This window comes from Typopeltis vanoorti, chromosome 6 (assembly GCF_054136105.1).
Source record: "Typopeltis vanoorti isolate ZY-2024b chromosome 6, IOZ_Tvanoo_1.0, whole genome shotgun sequence".
Taxonomy (NCBI): Eukaryota; Metazoa; Arthropoda; class Arachnida; order Uropygi; family Thelyphonidae; genus Typopeltis; species Typopeltis vanoorti.
In genome coordinates this window covers 56,215,199-56,235,508 of record NC_143554.1, presented here as the reverse complement: position 1 = coordinate 56,235,508, position 20,310 = coordinate 56,215,199, and the positions used below count along the sequence as shown (strand labels likewise).

General features: G+C 37.8%; 1 protein-coding gene across 4 annotated transcripts in view; it reads left to right on the top strand.

Moving 5' to 3' along the window:
- The window catches only part of pdm3 (POU-domain protein pdm3), a 442,629-nt gene that overhangs the window by 243,602 nt on the left and 178,717 nt on the right, over positions 1-20,310 (top strand). For all 4 annotated transcript variants that reach the window (XR_016548447.1, XR_016548448.1, XM_090394167.1 and 1 more), the window contains one exon: positions 7,898-8,071. Coding sequence is in view for 2 of the 4 variants with exons in the window: in XM_090394167.1 (XP_090250293.1) it covers positions 7,898-8,071 (174 nt within the window). In the remaining 2 variants the exon portion in view is untranslated. The remainder of the gene's footprint in view (positions 1-7,897; positions 8,072-20,310) is intronic.

The window sequence follows — 20,310 nt, the reverse complement described above, 5'->3', positions numbered from 1 at the left end:
GGTTATTCGTTCACAGCCAATTTTATTATTATTATTTTTACGGGTATCTCCATGGAGTCAGTAGACTCATCGCAGGAGACCCAAACTAAAAAAACAATATCTATCGTATCTCTTCTTGAATTAATTTACAGACAAAGAACTCGCAACTGAGTCTGGCAATGCATTCCACTCATTCACCACCCTCCAGGCGAAAAACCTCGTTCTCACATTCTTGTTAACCACACTTTTCCTTAATTTCCAGGGATGATCTCTTGTTCTTCCATCACTATCACACAGCTGAAACATTTCCCCTGCATCAATCTTATAAAAACCTTTTAGTAATTTAAATGTTTCTATCATATCCCCTCTGCAGTCCACAAGTTCTCAATCTATCAATGTAGGAAGCATTTTTTACATCACTCACCAACTTAGTCACTCTCCTCTGAACCTTTTCCACAGCCTCCTCATCTCCAAGGAATCCAGGTGACTAGACCTGAGCACAGTAATCTAAATGTGGAAGTATCAACGCTTTATAAAGGGGAATAATAACTTCTTTATCTTTGGATGTTAGTGTGTTCCTCAATAACTAAGTAATCCTATGTGCAATCTTGGACACCTTAGCAATGTGTCTCCTGAACTTCATCTCCCTAGCCTCATCAGTCTCTTGGAGTACCGTTCCATCAATGTAGTACACATCTGGTTATCTTTTAATCCCAAAATGCATAACTTTACACTTTTCTACATTGAACTGACATCCAATTCCTTTTGCCCATTTTACCAGCTTATTTAAATCATCCTGCAAACTCTCAACATCAGCTTGATTTTTTATTGCACTACCCAACTTTGCATTATCAGCAAACAACTGAATATCTCCCTTTAAGCCATTTCCTATATCATTTGTGTACAAATTAAACAACAATGGCCCAAGCACAGAGCCCTGAGGCACACCTGGTCACCTGCCTCATCTTGGACTCTGCTTCTCCGTACACCACCTTCTGGTATCTCTCCCTGAGCCATTCTCTTATCCATATCACCAGTTTAGTATCCATCCCCATCTGCTCCAATTTGCACAACAGTGTTCTATGGGGTATCCTGTCAAAAGCCTTAGCAAAATCCAGAAGTACCACTGTGTAGCCATTTCCTTTGTCCAACTTAGATGTCATTCTATTATAAAAAGCTAATAAATTGCTTAGGCAGGATCGACCTCTAACAAAACCATATTGGCCCATATAGAGTATCGTGTCCTGATCCATCCATTCTTGAATTTTGTCTTTAACCAACTTTTCCAATACTTTTACCACCACTCCCGAGATGTGATTGGTCTGTAATTAACTACCGCAGTTTTAGAGCCACCCTTATGCAAAGGAACTACTTTGTCTTCCTTCCACTCCCTAGGGACCATACACGAGTTCAAACTTAAGTTAAATAACCAAGTAAGAGGCGTTGACAATTCCTTTGCACATTCACGCACCCAAGCTGATATTCCATCTAAACCTACAGTGGTGTTCTCATTTAAATTTTGCAATATATTAAGTACCTCTGATTTCTTAACTTCAATTCTCACATTAATTATTGCTACAGGTGCAGAGATATTCTCACTTGGGTGATAGATGTTTGAAAAGTGATCACTCAGTAACTCTACTATTACATCCGAATTGGTCACCTCGATACCATCAGCACCCACTAAGGTTATCCTTCCAAAGTCATTCTTCCTTTTACTTTCCACATAGCGGAAGAACTCTTTGGGATTACTCTTGATCTTCTTGGCTAAAGTCTTCTCATAATCTGATTTAGCTTTTCTTACTATGCTGGTAACCTTCCTAGCTTGAGCCTTGTACTGATTGCCTTTCTCCTTGTAAATTCTCCGTAACATTTTCTTTTTTTGCAGATCACGCTTGCTACTACTACTCATCCATCTAATGCCTAGCTTGTTTGTCTTCCTGACCATGGGGACACAATCTGATATTGCCTTCCTCGGATACCTGCTGATTTTATCCCATGCACTGCTAACATCTTTCCCCTGCAATATGTTCTGCCATGGGACTGCTGCAAGCTCACTCTGAAGCTTGTTATAATTGCCTAACCTGTAGTTCCGTATATACCCCTTCTTAAGAGGGAAATCCACAAATTTTGCAACCTCCCAAGTCAATTCCACATGATCGCTCTCACCAATTGGCAGTAACAAGGACACCTTACTTATGCATATATCCTCTGAACCAATGACCAGGTCCAACGCTCTCACACCACGTGTCCCTCCCTTCAGTTATGTGCTGTTTCAAGTAATTATCTCATAGAAGATGTATGAATTCCATTTCCTTTTTGCCATGTGGTATTTCCTCCTTCCAATTGATATCACCATAATTAAAATCCCCCATAATAATCACTAACCCTGCACTCGTTGCACTAATTTGCTCATGCATGAATTTAATATCACCCCCATATAACCACTGGCCTGTAGCAGCAACCAACTGTATATTTGGTTGCGATGGTCACAATTTCTCATCAGACTGCCTCAAATGTACTATCATTCCCATGTCTATCATCTTGATATACTACCTTTCTTTGGCTGCAGCTCATCAGCTATCATCAACAGTACTCCTCCCTGTTCTATATTCTCTGTCCTCCCTGAAAATACTGTTCACATTCAATTCCAGTGACTACATCTTCTGCTGACAGCCAAGTTTCACTAATGCCTACAACTTTTGGTGAGATTGCACTGACTAATGCCAAAAATTCTTCCCTCTTATTTCGAATGCTTTTTGCACCAGCTTCTTGTACCAGCTTTAGAACTGATATACAGTGGTACCTTGGTTTGCGAGCACAATTCGTTCCGGAAATGTGCTCGTAATCCAAAGCACTCGTATATCAAAGCGAATTTCCCCATAAGAAATAATAGAAACTCGGATTCATTCCAAAACTCAAAAATATTCATATAAAAATGATTAATACAAAATACATAAAGTAATCGAATTTATTAATTACATTACAAATTACAGTAATTGTATTGGGTAGGACGACTTTCATTGTTACTAACGGAATCACTGCTATCTGTTGACTCTTTTTCTTTTTTTTTTGTGTGGCTTTAATAAGGAACCTATCCAATGACACTTGCTTTTGCCTCCTTTTGAGGATTTCACGGAAATATGACATTGCATTGTCGTTAAACAGATTCATCGCTCGCACTCCACAGCCTTACTCGGGTGGTGCTTTTCTACAAAATTTTGCACTGTTTCCCACATTTTACACACCTCCCTAGACTTCTTAGATGTAGACTTCTTAAAAAATCTTCCCATGGCAGCCACTTGCATACCTTGTTCGTGTTTCCCGATGATTTCCTTCTTAACTTCCACCATAATCATCTCCTTCTTCTTACCGCCTACCCTTTTCTTCATTGGGGCCATTGTCATAGTACATTTAATAAAGAACAGTCACTACATTTGGACACAAAATAAAAAAAATGCTTTGCGCGCGCACACACATGGTCACAACGCTAGCATGAATGTTGACTATACGAATGAGGTATGCCGATCGAGACTGTGCATGCGAGACGATTACCCACATCCGGATCACAATCCTGAGTGGCTTGTGATCACATGACGCTCGGCAGACAAAGCGTAGTAATACAGTACTCATATTGCAAGACGTCGCTCATTTATCAAGTTAAAATTTATTAAAAAATTTTGCTTGTCTTGCGAAACACTCGCAGACCAAGTTACTCTCAATCCAAAGTACCACTGTACATGTCACCAATTTCAGTAGTCCCATGCCAATTTTTATTCCCTCTATTCTGCAATTTATTCTGTGAATAAGGATCAACAATTATACAATCACTGCTTAAGTTTGTCCCTCTTACACTCTACCTTTTCGATTTTAGTTTCCCTGCCCAATTACTTCAACTTGTTCAGAAAACAGTAACTTCTTCAATGGCTTATGACCTTCCATGTTCAGATGCAACCCTTCTCTTGCATACAGCTGTCTTTTGCCTTCAAACAAACTCCAAACATCAACAAATTCCAGACCTAATTTTTTGCACATTCTTGAAATCATATCATTCATTCGTCTACTTAACTCATATTTGTCGAAACGAGGCAGCAGCACACACACACACGATCCTCCCATTGACACTTTTCTTCTTCTTCGCAATATCTAACAATGTTCTTAAATCTTTTGCTACCCGATTTATACTATCACTCAGGTCACCATAACTATCATCTTTTCTGCATCATGCCTCTCTCTTTATTTCTGAAGCTACTCTCTCTCTCTGTTGTTCCACCAGCCAAGCACTCCTCAGGCATACCGCTCTCCATACTCTTAATCATAGGATCACCATATATTTTACCACTCATAACTTCATTCAAGTCCAAACAAGAGTCACTCATGGCCTCATTTTCTATGCTATTCAGCATGACTCTCCCAGTTTCATTACTCAACGCTCTTTTACTTACTCACTCTCACAACATCTCATTTCTTCTAGACCTCTTGTGCTTTCATTCTGTTGACTCCCAATCACTCCTATATTATTTATTTCTTCATCAATCACCAATGACTCTCCCATACTTAATCCTGTTCTAGTTACTTCAGCTAGAGTAATCTCCATAGTCCTAATTTCTCTATGCAACCCATAGAGATTTAACTCGGTTTTAATTTCCAGAACCCTGTTACTGAGCACTTCCAATTCCTCTTGCAAAAGATGGTCACTTTTCATTTTCCCGAACTCCTGCTGAAGTTCATCCGCTACAGTCCAGACATCTGCTTCCATGCCTAATCGCTCCAGCCCATCCCGACACTTCTCACATACGTCGCCATTTTCATTCTTCTCATTTAGCCAAACAGTTCATAGATCCTTCAGATTCCTCGGCGCATACATATAACAGTTTCCACAACACATCCACTGTGAAAAATCCAACGCAGAGCCACTGCAAAAAATCCAACGTAGAGAAGTTCAGCGAGCTGCTGACGTACGTTTCTTTTTGGATGCTGAAATAGTGAAACATCTTTAGTTGCTGAAATAGTGAAACAAACAGCAGCGAAAACACAATATATATAGCAGAATTCCAAACAATAACACCACTGAAGGACAATTGTATCCAACCAAAGCACAACTGTAGCACAATTTGAGACAAAAAGGCACACTATACTTTAATTTAAAAACACGTTTTCCAGCACAACTCAACACGACAGTCACATTCACTAATGACACTAGCGCAACATGTCCATTTATATCCTATTACTTGTGTTGAATCTTTTGATTTTTTTTTTCATATTGCTCCCATACATGATATGTCACAAGACCTATGACACAGTAGTGTTATGTAGTTAAAGAGAAAGAAAGAATCTATTAATAGGTTTTTTTTTTTTGTTTTTTTTTTTTTGAAAAGCTGGGAGTTGTAGTCATTGGGAAAAACAGTATAGGGAATGCTGTTCCAAATAACAGAAGTAGATGGAATGAGGGAAGAAGATGAGAGGCAGTTTGATATGTTTACAATTGGACTATGTATGAATGTTGAATAGTGACTCTAGTTCTCACATGATAAGAGGAAAAGCAGAGGAACAGCTGTGGCCATTTAAGCAGTACATTGCCCTTAAGCGAGAACTATGAGAAAGTGACTGGAGGAAGTCTCTGTGTTCTGTGTGTCATAAAGGGCAGGAAAAGAGAGATCATAGATGTTAGCTCATTGAGAGGGCCTTGATGATCAAATGCCATAGAAATATCAAGAGTGACTGCATGAGGTTCTCAAAATCTTTCCATGGCCTCTCATGGAAAGATTTTTCAGAAACCTCATATTACCCATTTTTGGACCTGCCATGTTTCCTGGCAGGCCCAAAGATGAGTAAGTGAGGGAGGTCTGCTGTAGAATAAGAAAGATGGAATCCATATTTGTGATCACTAATTAACTGATGGATTTCTGTGTAAGGAAGAAGGTAAGTTGTTGATGACGTTCTTCATCACTTTGAGAGTACTGAGGTGAGAGCATTGAAATGATGGTGTGATTGTTGCCTTTTATCTCCCTCTTTAGGGAAAGGATGAATGAGTTTGTTAGATTCCAGATGAATATGGCAGTTTATGCATACGGTACAGGATGAGCGTTAATTCTGGACCACAAGCTTTGAATTCAACTGGAGGGGATGACATCTGGAGCAAGAGACTTATTACTCTCAAGACTGATGAGGATTTTTCTGATGGCTTTCTAGCAAAATATAAGAGGAGGAATGATGTGAGCATTTCTCGGTATTGAAGGAGATAATTTGCCTTGGGTGTCTAGACAACAGTTGGAGAAAAAGACTGATGCCAAGAGATCTATTTTATCTTTCATTGATATTACCATGGTAACATTAATATGTGACAAAGAGATGGAAATGAGGAAGGGCAAAAGTTATGTCCAACAGTCTTAGTAAGGGAGAAGGCTCAACTGCCAGGAAGCAAGTTTGTTGTATTTGGCCCTTTATGAGGTCTATTTTTGAATGATAATTTTTTATACTTGTTTTGGGTTATGGTGTAGATTGAGTGAGATACTGAGGTTTTTGACTCAAGCCCTTGAATTGTATGCTATATTTTTATCCTAGATTGCAAAGGTGCATATTTTGGAAAACCAGAGCTTAGTTTGAGGTTAGTGATTGAAATAGGGACTGAAAGTAAACATGCCCATATGGAAAAGTGATGCAGAAATCCTGGATTTCATCCCTCTTACCTCCATTATAGTGCCATAGGTTACGAGACTGAAGTTGGCTCATAGGAGATCAATCTGTAGAAAGGGATATGTGGATTAGGGTATGGAAGGTACTGCCAAGAGGAGAGCAGACATTTGTGATATATATTTGGAAGTGGAGCTGATTAAGGAAAAGATCTAGAGTAATGGAAGAATAATGAACATCATCTGGTATTCTTGTTGTGTTAGATCATGATATGGCTTTCCTTCAACCTTAATCTGTGAAGTTATACAAGGGAAGCCAATGTGTGTGTGTGTGTGTATATGTACTTGGAAAGTCTCTTAAGAAGATAACATCACCATTAAGTAATTAGACTGTTGGAATCAACTTTTACAGATAAGTAACAACAAGAGCTGCATGGTTGTCTGAATTAGGAGAGCAATCAAGACAGCAAATGGAATCTATAAAGTCAGGTAGGTAAATCTTGAACTAGAATAGATTTGTAGGAATTCCAAGTTTGATAACCTTTCAAGAAATGTCCATATTAACAAAAGTGCACATTCCTCCCATTTTTTACAGAAGGCATCATGCAAGATGTTCTGTTTGCTGAGATGGACCATAGTTCCATAGTTATGAAGCCCATTGAACTTTGGATAGGAATAGCAGATCAGGTTTCAATGCCTATAAGCAGTGGTATATAGCATTAATGTTTGTACTGATGTCCTGGTAAAATGGATGTAGAAGTATTTTTTATTGGATGTAATTTTGCTGTTTTAGTTTTTTTTTCAGGGGGGGGGGGGAATATTTTTGTTATCTTTTGCTATTTTTGTTGTATTTTTTCTTTTTTTTTTTTTTTTTTTTGGTTATTTTTTGGGAGATTTTTTTACATCTGCAGTGACCCTAATATTTGTTTGGTTATTTCTTGGTGGAGTTGGTACAGAAAACTTATAGAGCAGGGATTTAGCATCTGAAGTGAGGTACTTGTGCACATAACTCTCACACTGAGAGTCCCCAGACTCCAATCCAAGTGTGGCCTTGACATCACTCCCTGTATGCTGCTTGGAGACTCCCTCCAACATGATCTTGCATAGTCATTGCTTATACAACATAAAAAGAATGGTGTGCTGGACATACCATCAAGTACATTTTTTTTTTACTTTCAAATAAATATTATTTTTTATCATTTTGATTAGTAAGTTGTATAATTAACTACTGATTATTTTAATAAATTTCACTGGCACATTTTGATGAATGCATTATTTTTGACTAGTTAATGACTCATCCGTTGTTGTCGCCAACTCAAGCACCTAACCTTATTCAAGTAGCACCTCAAATAACAACCACACAGCTCCAGCAGTATCAAACCATTCAACAAGAGGATAAGTCTCCAAATACAGTGACAGCTGTACAGACAAATGGACAATCTTTACATTCGCCACCTAAGGTATTATTTTGTACTTCCATTTGCATTATTATCAATAATGATTTGAAAATAGATTTTAGGAATTGAATATATTTCAAGGTTTGCCAACATTAATTAAAAAAAAAAAGAAATAGACTATATTTTTTCAGGTATTAGCAAAGCAGTTTCACATCAGCTGATTACATATTCATATAAAATTGAATGTGGAACAAAAGCTAGTTAATAAATCTAACATAAGGCAAATGTGTATTTAAGCAGTTAGTGGAAGTGTCAAAGCAATTAATCCTAAAGTATGGCAAACTTGCATGAAAGAATTTTAAACAAGAAGTGTTGCTGTTCCAAAAAAAAGAATTATTATTATTGTATGGGCACTTCCATGGAGATGAATACTCATTATGGGAAACCCAGACTATCCACACAATATTATCATACCTCTCCTTGAGCTCATTAACAGACAAAGCACTCGCATCTTAACTCTGGCAACCCATTCCATTCATTCACCACTCTAAAAATGAAAAATCTAGTCCTTAAACCTCTACTAATTGTACTCTTACTCTGCTTCCAGAAGACCTGTTGTTTTGCTCCTTCTAGCCAAGCACTGAAACACTTCCCCTGCATTAATTCTATAAAACCTTTAAGTAACTTAAATGTTTCTATCATATCGCCCTCTTTTTTGCCTGTCAACCAACTTCTACAACCCCAAAACTCTGAATCTTTCCTCATAGGGAGCAGACCACCCACCATCTTGGTCACTCACCTCTGGATCTGCTCCACTACTTTCTCATTCCCAAGAAACTAGAACTGAGCACACTAATCTAAATGTGGACATAGCAAGACCTTATCAAGAAAAATAGCAAATTCCTTATCTTTGCATGTTAATGTGTGTTCTTCAATAGTCAAGTAATCTTATGAGCTACCTTAGCAATAATCTCTAAAATTCAACTCTCTGTCTACTACCACCACCAAATCCCTAGCTTCATCTGCTTCCTGGAGTACAATTCCATGAATGTAGCACACAGCTTGTAAGTGATTTATCCCAAAAATGCATAACTGCAGTTCTCCACATTAAACTGAAACCCATTATCTTTTGCCCATACTGAGAACCTATATAAATTATCCTCCAAGCTCTCCACATCGCCTTGATTAACTGTTACTGTATCCAATTTTGCATCACTAGCAAACCACTGAATATTTCTCTTCAAGTACACCCTTGCAGTACACCATTGATCATCTGCTTTCTCCTGAATTCTGCTCATCCATATGTTTCTTTATAAAATCTGTCCATCAACCACTCTTGCATCCGTCCTAATTTTTTCCAATTTGTGCAATAGAGTTCCATGTGGTATCCTGTGAAATGCCTTTGTTAAATCTAGCAGTATCATAGTGGAGCCATTCCCATTATCCAACTTGGCTGTCATGCTATTATAGCAAGTTATTAAATTACTAAGTCATGACCGATGCTTTCACAAAGCCATATTGTCCCTCGTAGAGTATCTTATTCTCATCCATCCACTATTGAATCCTCTTTTTGACCAACTTTTCCAGTACATTTATCACCACCACTCCTGAGATACTAATTGGTCTATAATTTGCTACTGCAATATTAGAACCTTTCTTATGCAAAGAAAGTAATTTTTCTCTTACCACTCCCATGGAACTCTGCCAGAGCTGAGACTTAAATTTAAGAGCCTAGTGAGAGGCATTGCCACTTCCCTTGTGCATTTTTATAAAAAAAAAAAAAAAAAAAAAAAAAAAAAGCTGTTATCCCATCTAAACTCACGGCCATCTTCACATTGAAAATTCTGTACTACCTTAAGAATTTCCAGTTCATCCTCCTCTGTTTGCACATCAGGTACTTGTGCGCATATGTCACATTTGTCACTTTGTCACGTCACAGCAATAACCTCACTTGGATGATATTACCCTTGCAAAGTTGCTGCTCACTAACTCAACTATTTTGTCTGCTTCTGTCATGTTGCTACCATCAGCACTCATTATGGTTATCATTCCATAGTCATTCTTCCTCTTACTTGCTATGTAATATGAAAGAACTCTGGGATTTCCTGTGACCTGCTCAACTTATTTTTTTCAGTTTCAATTTAATTTCAATTGAAATTTAAATGCTGGTGACTTTTCTCCTTATATATTCTCAACAACATTTTCTTTTTTTTTTTTCACTTCATTCTTAATAATAATTAAGCATGAAGTGGATACTACTCATCCATCTAACTCCTGGTTCGTTAATCCTGACCTTGGGTATGCAATCTGATACTGCTTAATTTGCACTCATACTAATTTGTTGATGCATGCTTCCAGATCATCCCTGGAATCCTCTGACTATATATTTTGTCATATTGACCATAATCTCACACCATATTGCTTCGAAGAACTATACAGCAGAAGCTTTTTTTTTGTTGTTGATCAACTTTTTGTGACATTTCCACACCATCATATCTAGAAGAAAATCATACAAAAAAAAAAATAAATAAATAAATAAGTGTTCAATTGGGTCCACTTATCATGATTAATTGTGACTATACAGGATTATTGTAAGTGAATTCCATACGTGACAAGCAATGAGGGTTTTTTTTTGTCTCTCTACTTGTGATATATCTTGATATGTTACATGCATTGGAAAACTATTATTATATTATTATTATTATATGGAGGATATCTCCTTAGTGTCAGAAGTCTTATTGTGGGAGATTAACTTTTATATTGCCCAACACCCGTCATATCTCTCCTTAAACTCATTCACTGTCAGGACACTCACAACTAATTCTGGTAATCCACTTCACTCATTTACGAAGCAAAAATTCTAGATCTCACACCTTTACTAACTACACTCTTACACAACTTCCAGGCTCTCTCTCTCAATCATCTATGTTCTCCCCAAGACCTTTTGAATGGGCAAACTGCCCGGTTGGTTTTATTACCGCCCAGCTTATTAATGTTGTGAATTGACATGGCTAAATAATGAGCAAGAATGGAAAAATAATTTAAGACGTTTTTTAATTAATAGTGATGAGAAATCGAACCGGAGAGTCTCAATACTCGTGAGACCAGCTCAGTTTCTTGCATTGCAAGCTAATCTCAAGAGCTTCGGATATTCGCTTTGATACATACCAATCCGTACGTGAAAGAAGACAAAAATCGGGATCTCGAATACAACAGTATCGGTTGTAAAGAATATCTTTTACGAAAGAGACATAATTTTGATGTTTGAAATTTCTGCATTGGAAAGAGAGGCCACCGAACGAAATGATATCACACTGAAGGTTTAAGTAAATATATCAGAACATAAAATTTCGTAGCTTCACTAATGAAATGCTTTCAGATGTGCTACTGCATTTATCTAACTTGTCTAGATCATGGCAAAGGCAAGATGTTGACTTAACTGAAATAGAGCCAGTCTTGGAAGCCAGAAAATTATCCATCATGGAATTGAAAGACACTCCTGGCAGTCATTTTCAATATCTTCATCGGCATCTTTCAGGTGAATGGTCAGACCTTCACATTGATTATTCAGATTCTAATGTTATTACGTTTAAGACTACAATATATGATAAATACACAGGCACAGTTATTAAACACCTAGATGCAAGATTTCCAGATATGCCAATCATTTCCTGCTTTTCAATGCAGAAAGTCATGATCAACGTGAGGCTTCTGAGATTCTTTTTGATTATTATTCTAGAAATGGAAGTTCTGCATTTTTAAACTATGAAAGTACTAAACTAGAATGGCAGTTGCATCTAATGATTAATGGACAGTCATACAAAAATCTAGATCCAAGACAAATACTGATGAAATTATCAACAGCATCTGAGCTCAAAGAGGCTTTTCTAAATTTAAAAACTAGCTACTGTTGGACTGGCCATACCTGTGAGCACAACTGAATGTGAAAGGGGTTTTTCTGCATTAAAAAAAGGATAAAAACCTGTATGAGGAATCACATCAGTCAGAGCACTCTAAATAATCGGATGCTGATTTCACTGGAGGGACCAGATCCATTTTAACACGTTCGCTGCCAACTACGAGTATACTCGTAGTGGCTAAACCTGCTTCACAAGCCAGCTACGAGTATACTCGTAGGACGCTTACCGCCGGGAACGAGATTATTGTAGTGACCTTGAAGAAGTGAAAATCCTTGGCTTGTGGGGCTAGCATGAACACTGTGCATTCTCATAGAACGTATGTGCTCTGTACAAGCCAACTACGAGTATACTCGTAGGACGTTTACCTCCGGTAACGAGATTATCGTACTGATCTTGAAGAAGTAAAGCTGCTCGGCGTAGGGGAACAGACTATGCCAAAGTAGAGTGGCAGCGAACGTGTTAATTATGAAAAAGCTGCTGACAACTGGGCTTCTAAGAAGAAGAGAATATAGAATTTTAAGATGTGAGCATTACAAGGTTTTTCATTACTTAATGAGAAAATAAGAAAAATCCTAGTCTTGTTTGTTATAATTACTATATAAAATATTATCCTTGTTTGAAGTAATTTCTAATAAAATTACTATTTTAATTTGTTATGAAAAAGGGTCTTTCTTAACTGATTCAAAATTTTTGTACACCCGGCTAATGCTTCATTCCACTAGGTAAAAATTTCTGGAGAGAACGCTGATCATGTACTGAAAATTTTCTTTGTGTCAACCTTATAGAGCCAACGTATAATTATAGAAACTTATGAGTTTCTATCATGTCTTGACTTTTCCAACTATTAACTAAACTTGCATCCCCCTCCCACACACTCTCTCTCTCTCTCTCTCTCTCTCGTCATCACTTGTCTTTGAATCCCAAGAAACCCATGTGACCAAATCTGTGCACAGTTCAAGATGCAACTGAATCATAGTGTTATAAAGAGGGATAATAATCTCCCTAACTTGACTTTATTTGTTAGCTGTGTTTTTCAACATACAAGTAATCCTTTGAGCTATTTTGCCAACTTTTGCAATATGCCCTCTAGCTTCAACTCTCTGTCCATTATTATCCCTAAGTCTCTAGCCTCATCAATTTCCTGCATTCCAACACCATCAACATGATACATAGTATGTAACATTTTCAACCCATAGGGTATTTTGCAACATGAAATTGACAACTATTTTCCCTTGCTCACATTGCCACTTTGTTTAAATCACCCTGTAGGACATTTGTATCACCTTTTTCAACTATTGCCTTTTGCAATTTTGCATCACCAGCAAACAGCTGAATATCCTTCCTCCTTAAATCTTTCCCTATATCATCAGTATACATATTGAAGTGTAGTGGGTGTAGTACAGAACCTTGCGGTACTTGTCAATTCTCATTCTTGTAGATTCCACTCCAACATATACCACTCTTAGGTGTCTGTCTGTCAGCTATCTTCCTATCCATTCTTCCAGCCTCGTATCCATTCCCAAAATTTGCTCCAAATTTTGTAATAGTTTTACACGCATTAATCTTTCAAATGCCTTTTATCTTTTTTTCAGCCATTTCTCTTATCTGATTCTGCTGTCACTATATTGTGAGTAAATTACTAAGGAGAACCTACCTTTTACAAAGTCATGCTACCACCATAGAGTTTTGTATTCCTATCCACCCATTTCTGGATTTTTCCTTTAACCATCAATTCTTAGGTATTAATTAATCTGTAATTTGCAACTCCTTTCTTAGAAGCCACCTTTACATAATGAAGCGATGTTGAAAGTTTATTTTTCACTTGGTTAGAGTATAATAAATTTAGTTTAATCCTTTATCCAAGTGTGAGCAAACAAAGTTTGTGCCTGAAAGTATCTTCAGGACTGGGATAAGGTGATACAACACCAGGGCAACTCGTTGCAAAGGTGTAGCAAGCTACCAACACTCCTGTCCCAGTATCTCCTATAATGCAAAACACATCTCCTTGCGGATATGTCTAATGTTATGCATTATGGGAAGGGCCACTACCCAGACTAGTTTTGACCTTTATTGAGGTCGAATGGGAGTTCATGCCTTTCATCACTGGCCTCTTTAGATTTAAAAAAGTTGTGCTGAGAGTCAGCTTGATAGTGAGAGAGGAGGAGAAAGATAGAGTGGATAGCAGTAGATAGTTAAAAGAGGCCTCAGTCGATCTACTTGGCCTGACTTAAATGTCAGCACCAAGCAGATCTCCGACATTATCTCCCTCCATCCATTCTTTTCAGCTTTCCCCGGTCAGTCACCTCTTCAGGTGTCTGCCTGAGGAAAGTGGGGAAAAACAAATGAAAGAAGCACCACATGAAAAAGAGGAACTGGTAAATAACCTTTAAAATTACATATAACACTTTGTAAGAAACTAGGAAAATTCTGAAATTTCAACCGGAATGACCAGTTTAATACTGAGAAGAGCGGGGGCAGAGCCTGGCCTGGGTGATGCAGCCCACAAGGAGCTGCACCGCCTCGGTGTAAGCCTTCGCAGCCCAGGTTCTCAGGATACCCCCTCCTGTGTGGAATAGACATAGACCTTTTTTACAACAAAAATTCTAATCTGAAAGAGGACAAAAAGAAGAAAAAACAAACCAGATTTCCACCCCCCCCCCTCTGCCAGATCGATACTAGGAGTCGACTGACTTGTTAGGCGAGGTTTAAATCCTCCTGCTGTCTATTGTTGTGGGTTTTAATGATGAGATCTGCTAATTTGTCTCCACGGACGTGGTTTAGCATGTAGAGGCCTCTGTGCAGTGCTAGTCCCACGTCGTCCTCTGCATCGATAAGACCAATGATCTTTTCAGGAGTGATTTCATCTATGTTATCGACAAACACGTCGTTCCATTCTGCACTGACGACTCTTGGCCCGTTTTGTCCTGTGAGTATCAGTTGAATGTCTCCGAATGTTTCTATTGCTTTTCGTAGTCTCGCCTCCTCCTCTGGGAAATCTTTTAAGAGATGCAATATAGGTGCATTGGCCTTTGCGTGAGGGAACTTTGTGGGTTCTGAAGTTGACTTTATTTTTCCAACTTCAGCTGGTTTTGGTTTTTTTATATTTACTTCTTCAGGGCTAGCTGGCCTCTTTTGTGTGCTTTCTGCATTGTTGATTTCCATATCTACTGCCTCCGTGTCTTCGTCTATTGTGACTGCAGTGATAGTTCCTTTTTGTTGGTGCTGCTGGTTATTTTCGGTTGCTACATTTGTAGTGGCGGTTTGCTTGGTGGCTGGTTCTTTCTGCCTTTTGTCTTTCCTGCTTGTAGGTTTCTCTATTGGTGTATTCGGCAGTGTTTCAGACGTGGCGGCATGATTCTTTCTTGTTGTTCCTTCATGAGCGGCCTTCAGGGTAGGGAACTCATTCTGTTCTGCGCCAATGACATTTTTGGCTGTTGCTTCCATGTTGGGCATAATACTGCCTCCCAATTTTTCGGCCAGGTTTCTGTCTGGACAGGTGTCCACCTTATGGCCGTTAGTGCCGCATTTTAGGCATGCTGACTGGCACTGTGCTACTGTATGGCCCGCTGTTAGGCAGTTCTTGCATATTAACTTCGGGCACTGGGCCCCTAGATGAGTGAGGGTGCCGCATCTAAAGCATTGCCTCTTTACTCCCGGGTAACTCACCATTACCCTGGCCGATCCTATCCTGACAAAATTCGGAATTGTTGCCTTCATCATGACGGAAAAGGTGACTTCACCAGATTTCCATTGTGGGATCTCAGCGTCCATGCCAACTTCGATATCTCGAACAGCTCCCCATTTCGAGAAGACTTTAGTTATGATGTCATTGTCTTCTTCTAAGTATTCAAGCGGAAAACGATCTATTCTTACTCTTTTGACAAAGCTTCCTACCACAAAAGGTTGAAAAATTTTTGCCTCGCACTCGACTCCTTTCAGAAGTTTTTCTCTAGTAGCAGCGTATTTGCATACAACTTGAAACCTTCCCCCCCCCCCCATAAGGGGTGAAACCGGAAATATTGTCTGCCCCGATGCAGTCAATAATAGCCCTCGCAAACGTCCTCTGGTGAAGACCAGTATCTATTTCGAACCCGAGGGTTCTTACCCTCGGTAAAACCGAAGACATTATTTAACGAAAGAAAGGAAGAAGACTTTCCAAGGATAGTCTATTCCTATAAAATAGCGGAATGCCGTGTATAGGCCTAAAAAAAAAAAAAAACACAAAAAGAACAAAGGAATCTTACCAAGGCAGGACTTCAATCGGAGCTCTCTTTTCGGTTCTCCTAAACTGTTGCTGGAATCCGCTGGAACAGGTTTGAAGAAGGACTGGAACATGGAGCTTTCTCTCAGGGCTGCTGAAAAAGGTCTCTTCAGTGGGAGCCAGGCCCAAGTGGAAATATCAGGCAGAAGCATTAGCAGGTCATCTCTACCTATAGGAATTGCCAATTGGTGTGCCACCCTTTTTTAATAATTTACTCTGGATTTAGAGAAAGATGTTGAACGTTTATTTTTCACTTGGTTAGAGTATAATAAATTTAGTTTAATCCTTTATCCAAGTGTGAGCAAACAAAGTTTGCACCTGAAAGTATCTTCAGGACTGGGTTAAGGTGGTAAAAAAAGGGTGGCACACCAATTGGCAATTCCTATAGGTAGAGATGACCTGATATTTCCACTTGGGCCTGGCTTCCACTGAAGAGACCTCAATAAAGGTCGAAACTAGTCTGGGTAGTGGCCCTTCCCTTAATGCATAACATTAGACATATCCACAAGGAGATGTGTTTTGCATTATAGGAGATACTGAGATAGGAGTGTTGGTAACTTGCTCCACCTTTGCAACGAGTTGCCCTGGTGTTGTACCACCTTAACCCAGTCCTGAAGATACTTTCAGGTGCAAACTTTGTTTGCTCACACTTGGATAAAGGATTAAACTAAATTTATTATATCTAAATATTAGTTAATTCTTTGTTCATATAGTCATTGTATATTTGTGTCATTTAATAACTAGTTTTATAAAAGAATTTTTTAACTTTTCTTTCTGTTCTTGTTATTGGTAGCCATTTAGGTGGTAATCTTAATTTTATTTTAATGAGGAAATGATCTCCACTGATTTCATATCCTCTGTGGACTCTAACATCTATAGAAAATTTTGATCTTTTCATTTAAGATAAAGTAATCTAATATTGATTTCCATCGTCTTGCTGCCCAAGTATATTTATGTATGTCTTTATGTTTATAGAAAGAATCCATTATTTTAAGATTGTTATAAACTACAAAGTCAATCAATTTTTTACCATTCCTGTTTTAGAATATGTTCTCCGCTTATTCTTATATTATTATTAATTTTTGTTTTTTCCAGTTCTTGTATTTAAGTCTTCTGCTAATATTACATAATCATTTTTATTTATTTTATTATATATATTTTGTAATTGATTATGAAATTCAATATTATCACCTTCTCTTCCTTCTTCTGGGGCATATAAACTAACTATTGTTAAATAACTTCAGTTTATTTTTATTCTAGCTTCTGTTATTCCTTTATTCCATAATTTATAATATATTAAATGTTTTGAAAGGGAATTATGAATCAAGATCATAATACCTGTTTGTGCTCTTTGGTCTCTGTTGACTCCACTATATATTAGTTGAGTCAACAATTACATTAAAATTTTTATTTTTCATGGCTCCTTTTAGGTGGTTTTTTTTTTTTTTTTTCGTGATTACTGCTTTTTGGAAATTTTTTTCGTTTAATATTAAATCTAATTCTATTTCTTTATATGCCATTCATCTTACATTCCAGTTCGCTATGTGTATTATATTTTGTCGTTTCCATTTTCATTTTACCTTTTTCATTCCAAGGTCATTTTCCATAGATTCATTTCATATACCTTTCTCTGTTAGCTTAAAAGTAATTTAGTGTTCTCCATGTCAGGTTACTAGCCTGGCAATGGATAGTCCAGTGGTAGGACTGCTAACTTAAAGCTTTTGAACTTGCCTTCTTCCAAATTTAAACCTGTAGCAGGAATAGGGTGCATTGAAGAGAAAAGAGGAGATTTTAGAGGGGAGATAAATATAGACCTCCACTTGGATCTGAATCTCATATAGGACTTAAATAATCTTTATAAGTACTTTTCAGCTGAAGGTTAGCTAGTTGGTCTCACATGGAGGTGGCTGGGCTTTTTCCACCAGAAACCAGAGACTCTACTCATCCCACATGGCAATCAGACAGACCAGAGAATACACACAGTTCACAGACATCTTTTGTCTCCTACCCATTAAAGGTTGTAAACCTATACTACATAAGAACCATTAGTGGATTATAGATTTTTTTTTATTTTTACATAGTCAGGGTCTCCAGTGCAAAGTAGTGATCTCACACTTGGCAGTAAAATTTATCTCCCACCTGAAAACAATCAGAAACATCCATAGCCATAGTGGGATCTGAACCTTCAACCTATTGATTAGAGGTTCAAATCAGTCTGACAAGCATACAAACTTTTCAGATGGGCTTAATCACCCTATCATAGATACCTAATTGGCCATGACAAGTCATTGAGACTAACACATGTTGAGGAAAATAATCGTGTATTATGACAGTTAATGCATATAGAAAATAAAATTGATTAAAACTCCATTATATTTTTCCCAATGTTACATGAACATTGTCATAGAAAAAAGAGAAGATCGGTTAACTATATCTGAAACATGAATCACAAAGTAAGAGTTGCATTCCAGCACATTTAAATTTGATTATCTGTTCATTGAAACAATGGGAAACTTTACAACATCATCTAAATCTTAGCTGTTCTGGCATGCTAGTCTCAAAGTTCTGGGAAGTTATTGCCATAAACTATTCACAATTTTTTTGCAATGTTCGATAAGTCACTTAATTTTGAATTACAGAAGCTATTCATTTTGTTCATTTCAACTCTATTAGTGCATTCACTTGATAACTCAGCTATAGAAGCACATGCCACATGACTCATATCATGTGATTTGTGCTATGAATGAAGTTAATGATGTTCACTTTTCTCTCTGACAATGTTATTCCAGTAGCACCAGAGACCAAGTTCTTGAGATTCAACTCTGGCAGAAAGCTTATATTCTTTATACACATTTGTCAACTCATGGACAAATTAAAAAAGTATTGAATCTCGTTTGCACTCCATCCTCTACAGAATGCGGTGCTGATCACTGTTCCTTGCTGCACCTTTATCATGCACTTGTACAGTCAAAGCCTGATTTCAGCTTTACAGTTTTGCAAGGGTGATCATGCTCTGATGGTTGGACCCTATCCATCATCAGAATATATGAATAACTACTGGTGATTTTCGATCTCCAATTCAAAGTCTTTATTTTGAAGCAAATGAACTGTCTCTATCACATAAATGAAAACAGTTGTCTCTTAACTATGCCTTAAAAATAAAGTCTGTTCCAGAGCATCCTGTGTGGATTAGTATCTTTTCTCTGTGTTGGGAAGATCATATCACATGCATAAGACTGCCATGCATCCCTTTGGTATGCATGTTAAAGAGATTATGGAAGCTGGCATGAATGTCAACAACATTACTTGCACCAAATATAACAGCATTCCTCCATGGTAAATTTGCACTCCATCCTCTAACCCATAAGTTCCCAAAGTGGGCGATACCACCCCCTAGTGGGTGCTGAAGCCTTCTAAAGGGGGGGGGGGGGCTATAGTGGGATCAGAAGCATTTGGGGGCGTTCAGGCAGTCTAGGGGTCGGTGGCTCTTTATAGAAGAAATTAATAATTTATTAATTTTCTATTTCAATTATTTAATCATTTGAAAATTTACCATGTCAGATAGAAAGAGATGTCAATTTTCTATGTCAATGAGAAAATAAAGCATGCATATATGTTGTGGGTATAATGGGGGGGGGATTACAAAATTTATGTCTTGCAAAGTGGGCGGTGGCCTGAAAAAGTTTGGGAACCTATGCTCTAACCTCTCACTTTGTCAACTATAGACATCTCATACTCCATCTACCTGCAATTGCTTAATGTGCACAGAGCAGCCCACTCTGATTTCTTGCTCGTCTGTACTGATGGTTCAAGATCTGATACCTCTGTTAGTTGTGCGGCTGTGCTTCCTGACATTACTATTTCCCACTTAATTGCAGTAATTATTCAGCAGAGTTGCATGCCATTCAGTTTGCCAAAGAAAATGCTACCAAAAGTATGTCATTTACACAAACTCATTGAATTATTTACAGGCCATCTTGTCTTCTGTGTAATCCACATCCAGAGCTTTGTGAGGTTTTATTACTGTTTTCAAAATGAAGACTTAATTTCGATGTTCAGTTGTGCTGGATTCCAAGCCACATTGGAATTAAAATAAATGAGATTGCAGATTCAGCTTCTAG